At 37.5% G+C, this 5,667-nt stretch overlaps 1 protein-coding gene across 1 annotated transcript; it reads right to left on the reverse strand.

Moving 5' to 3' along the window:
• Window positions 1–1,152: 1,152 nt before the first annotated feature.
• Window positions 1,153–5,164, reverse strand: LOC109211100. The gene is made up of 2 exons (XM_019374599.1): window positions 5,003–5,164; window positions 1,153–1,776 (listed from the first exon to the last, which is right to left on the reverse strand). Exons 1-2 carry the CDS (start codon window positions 5,162–5,164, stop codon window positions 1,153–1,155), a joined length of 786 nt encoding a protein of 261 aa, XP_019230144.1.
• Window positions 5,165–5,667: the final 503 nt, after the last annotated feature.

Consider the following 5,667-nt stretch of genomic DNA (forward strand, 5'->3'; position numbering starts at 1 on the left):
GGTGGTTATGCGACTTCGTTCCGCCGAGGGACCGTTCTAGAAGTCCTAGCAATATCAGTGGTAAAATTTTTCTCTAAAACAAGATGGAAGAGTGTAAAAGATGATGGGTTTTGACTCGTGAATTTGAAGATGCAGAGTATCAAACTGTCGATATATTTATAGGAACCGCTTGGGCAGCGGAAAGGACGAGCCGATAGACAGTTTGTGGGTTCCTCGATAATCAAATTTGACAGCGACCCTTGCACGGTTTTCTGGGATACGACATTTAATGCTTTTATAGGATGACGTCAGGGCAATGATGCCCTCGAAATGGCAATTCAAAATCGTTTGCTATTACTTCGTTATAGGAAATGCGGAGACTATCTGCATACGGTAAAATTGGATGGCCCGATTTCTCTTCAGCATTGCATTTCTGGGAGATCATCTCGAGATCTCGAGGTTGTAAGGTTTCAGTCGAGTTCTCCCCCTCGAAGTCCACGAACACCCGACCTAATGGTAATATCGGGGATGGGGAGTTCCCAAGGCGTGCAACTAGCACTGGCAGAGCCTGGTGCTATCGAGTTGTCCCATCACCCTTATCTTCGTAATTAATGCTCTCATACTATGTTAGGTTTCCTCTCCTATATAATGGGGATCCTTACTATTTTGTAGAGAACTGATGTTGCTCTAACTACTCTACATGAAATATATGATAACTCTCTCTCTCTTTTCTCTCTAATACACTCTCTCGATATTGTTGCTCTATTATATTATCTTCATACTTGTTCTTCATTTATTGCTTATCATCGGCCATAAAGAGCCTCCTTTAAAATTATCGCATCTATTAGCCCTTCCCTGGCTGGCCCTAATAGCCCGAGACCGGTCTCGGGAATCGACCTCGAGGGCCCTAAATCGACTAGCTCGAGGCCCTGAACAGCTATCTTTCGGTTCGATTACGACTCCATTTTAGTTTGCATCTCTACCTTAAACTTCATATACATAGCATCAACTGCTCTACAACTAGCAAAAAAATATATCACGTATTTTTAGAGTCCCATCAACAAATTTAATAGTTATTACCATTTTAACGGTAAACATTGTTATTAATCTTAATTTAGAACATTTTGTTTTGAACGAAAAGGACATAATATTAATAACTAAACATTCAACATATTACATGATATTATCAGTGCCATACAAGGCATCTAAGTTTCCTAAAGCAACCAACTTCAAACAAGTACTAGCACAAACATATTTAACAAAATAAAAACCCTCCAGATCCTTCTGATACGGTTGTATTGCTGGTTCCGGTGGAGTTGCCATAAGGGAGACTTTATTTATGTTGGTCTGCATCAGTGCCATTTTTGCCAAGGCATGTGCCACCCCGTTCCCTTGCCCGAAGCTATGCCTGAGTACAACCTGGTCCTTCCTCCTTGTTTGTTTCATCAACCACCTGCATTCATAGATTAGTTTTGGGTAAGTATGGTGGTCATTGTCTAACATATTGATAGTCTCTGATGCATCTGTCTCTATTTTCACTGGCGTTAAATTGTGCTGCATTATGATTTGCAGGCATCCTCTTAGGGCTTGGAGCTCCACTTGTGTTACTGATAAGGTTGGAACTTTCATGTGAAAAGCTAGTATCCAGCTTCCTGTGTTGTTTCTTGCTACTCCACCTATACCACCTTGGAAAATATTTCCAATGAAAGCACCATCAATATTGAATTTGTACCAGCCTTTAGGTGGTTTATGCCAGTGTATCTTTATTTGTTTTTGTACTGTACTATTGATACCTTTCTTTGTAAGAAGGATATATTCAACAACGTGCTTTATAACAGTTTCCAGTTTAGGCTATAGTTAGTATTATTATGGTTATTGTTGTTCCTATTTTTCCAGATTAGCCAAATTGCGAACGGATAAAGATTCTCCCATTTAAAGTGTGTATGGAGGAAAGTATGATTTGCATTCCTTATTTGGTCTATCCAGTGGTCTTTTAGGGTGGAATTGATGTGTATTCCAAGGTCAGTCCAGATGTGTTTGATAGTAGGACAATCCCAAAAAATATGATGAATATTTTCATCGTGTAATTTGCATGTGGGACATTTTGGGTTAATGTTTATCCCTGTATGGGCTAGATAGGTCCTTGTGGGGATCCTATTATGATAGCATTTCCAGATGAATATTTTTATTTTGTTTGGACATTGAAGTTTCCACAGCCAGTTGTAATCTTTGTCGCAAGGTTCGTATTTATCAATGAGCTTATAGCACGAAGAGGTAGAGAACATCCCGTTTGAGCTGAGACTCCAGATATTACGGTGAGAATCAGCCCTAGGAATGTTGTAGTTCATGATAGCGTTTATGTTATGTAAGATGCTGTTTGGCAGCTCAAAAGATAACTTTGTGAGGTCCTAATTTTTCCCCGAAATTATCTTACCAATTGTGAGCTTGTCTTCATTAAGGTTTAGGGGTCCTTCGATAGAAGTTCTTAAGTTACTAATATTAGGAATCCAATTTGATTCCCAAATGTTAAGATTGGTATTGCTTATGTCCCACCCAGTTCCTTTATTGCAGTAGTACCAGCCTTTCAGTATACTTTTTCAAATGAATGAGTGATGATTTTTATTTCTAGTATTTGCATATTTACTAGCTAAAATTTGGGTCCATAGGGAGGTAGTGTTTATCAATCTCCAAGCTAGACTAGTATGTAAGGTTGTGTTTTTGCTTCTAGCTTTCCTAATTCCTAGTCCCCCTTTTTGTTTATCCTTCGTAATTGAGTCGCAACTCAGGAGATTAATCTTTCTTTTATCGGGAGTGGAGTTCTATATGAAATCACTTTGTATCTTATCAATGTACTTGATTGTTTTTGTAGGGAGATGGGAGTATAGCATGATATGATTTGGAATGTTGTTGAGAGTGGAGGTGACTAGAGTGCATCTACCAGCCATATTTAGCCATCTAGCTTTCCAGCTTCCCAATTTTATTCTCATTCTATCAATCACAAATTGATAGTCTTTATGAATAGGTTTGGAGTTAATTATAGGGAAACCTAAGTAGATACCAAATTTATCACTAAGCTTGATGTTCAGGATGGAAAACAATTCTTTCCTAGTTGTTTTGGAGCAATTTGGAGATAATAATAATGTAGACTTTGTTTTGTTAATAGATTGTTCTGAAAGAAGGCAGGAGTTATTAAGGCTTTGGATCATTGTGAGAGTTGTTTTAGTATTAGATTTGCCTATGAGGGTTATGTCATCGGCAAAAAATAGGTGCGATAGAGTAGGACTTATAGGGTTAATCTTTGAAGCATCCCATTTCTTGATGTTAATTTTGTGATTGATCATGATTGACTACATTTCTATACATAGTATACAGATGTAGGGGGGCATTGGATCACCTTGTCGAATCCCTCTTGTTGGGGTAAAGAGGTATGATTTGGTACCATTAACTAGGACAAAATAACTAGGAGTGGTTATGCACGACATAATTAGGTTGGTGATTTTTATTGGAAATTCGAAGTATTTTAAGGTTCTATGAACAAAGGACCACTCAAGTTTATCAAAAGCCTTTTCAAGATCTATTTTAAGGATCATATTGCCTTCCTTAGCTTTTGAATTTCTAATGTAAGTAACTACTTCTTGAATAATAAGAGCGTTATCACAAGCTCGTCTACCCTTAATAAAACTTGCTTGATGAGGACCAATTAGATTATTGAGAAAAGGTCATAATCTATTGGCAATGATTTTGGTAATAATTTTATAAATGGTGTTGCAAAGGCTAATAGGCCTAAAGTTTTTCAAGTTACTGGCATTTTCAAACATAGGAATTAGGCACAGGTAAGTATTGATGATGATTGTAGGAATGCGACAGTCATTAAAAACTTTGTGACAGAATACATTTACACTATCCTTGATGGTATTCCAATATTTTTGATAGAAAAAGGGGTGTAGACCATCTGGACCGGGTGATTTGTAGGGTTTAAAAGAGAATATTGCCTTCCTAATTTCTTGATTATTAAGGGGTAAGTCTAGGCACGACAGATCATTTTTAGTTGCTATAGGGGACTCTTTTATGTTTGTGTGCCTATTAGAATGAGAATGAGAGGTGGCAAAGAGGTCCTTGAAGTAGTTAATAGTATGAGTCATTATACTTCGATGGCCATCTATCCAATTTCCCATGTCATCCTTGAAGAAAACTATTTTATTAATTCTTCTTCTATTTGTAGTACTTATGTGGAAAAATTTAGTATTAGCATCACCATCGTTTAGCCACATTACTCTGAATCTTAATTTCCAGTAGTCTTCTTCCACTTTGAGGATGTCATTATATTTTTGTGTGAGATTGTCCTCTAATTGTTGGAGAAAAGTACTAGTAAGATAAATAGGACTTCTTTGTATCCCTTATAGTCTAGCCAGGATTTTTCTTTTTCTTTTATGTATACTACCAAAATTTTCTTTACTCCAGTGTCTTCTATCCTCTTCAAAAGAAGTAGTTGCATTTAGTAGATCTTTGTTAGTCCAATTTTTTTCCACTAGATTAAGAAAATTCGGAAGGCAGCACCATATTGTTTCTAATCTAAAGGGTTTGTCCATGCGGTTTTTATAAATATTATTTAGGGAGACTAGTATAAGATTATGGTCCGAGTATATCTTAGGAAGGTGTATAATAGAGGCTTGGGGATATTGATCAAGCCATTTCATATTGGCATACACTTGATCTAGTCTTTCCATAATTAATCCCTTATTTCTTTTCCTATGATTTGACCATGTAAATTTTGACCCTTTGAAACCTAGGTCAAGTAATTTATAGTGGTTAAGGCTAGCAATTATTTTTCTAGCTCTATTTTGATTAACAGCTTTGCCTCCAATTTTTTCATCAGCTCTAGTAACATCATTAAAGTCGCCCCCCATCAACCACGCCCCTTTATAATTTTCAGAAATATTTTATATGTTTTGCCAAAGAATATATACTTACTAGTACTAGCATAAATAGAACTAAATAACCAAGATTTGTGGTTAGGTTGTACCTTTATCATGGCATGGATTTCCTGATTTCTTCTAGTGAAGTTGTTCACTACAACCCTATTATGATTCCATAGAATCACCATTCCACCAGCCTGCCCTTCTGCTGACACTTCTATCATTTCTCTGAAGTTGAACTCCTCAAAAATGGATATATGAGTGGCCATTGTAGTTTCCAGAAGTGCAATCATACTAGGCTTATGAGTATCCATAAGTTCCCTAAGGTTCCTTCTGAAGTTAGGGTTGTTAGCACCTCGCACAAGTTAATTGGTTGATTCATTGATGGGGGAGTGAGTATGTTGTGGTGGTTGTCCCTTATTGCCATCGCAGTGTTCCTTTTGTGGGATGGAACTAGGATGACCACGTTTAATCCTTCTTTTGGATCGTGTGGGGTCCTTATATCGATTGAGCATCTGAACAGGGTCATTGGACAAATCATGATGCATTTCTTGTCGAGCCTTTCTTTGAAGATTAGAATTTTTACCTTGTTTAGGCTTGAGAATGCCACTCTTGGTTCCCCCTGGGGATGAATGTGTTCTTCCTTCTCCTCTGGACCTTGTTCTTGCTCTTGCATGTTCTCTTGTAGTTGGGGTTGAGCTAGTTCTTCTGCTTGAGCAGGTGGATCTTGTTGTTGGACAGTTGGAGGTGGGGGTGTTGCACATCCCAACGA

Source organism: Nicotiana attenuata, unplaced genomic scaffold (genome assembly GCF_001879085.1).
Source record: "Nicotiana attenuata strain UT unplaced genomic scaffold, NIATTr2, whole genome shotgun sequence".
Lineage (NCBI taxonomy): Eukaryota > Viridiplantae > Streptophyta > Magnoliopsida > Solanales > Solanaceae > Nicotiana > Nicotiana attenuata.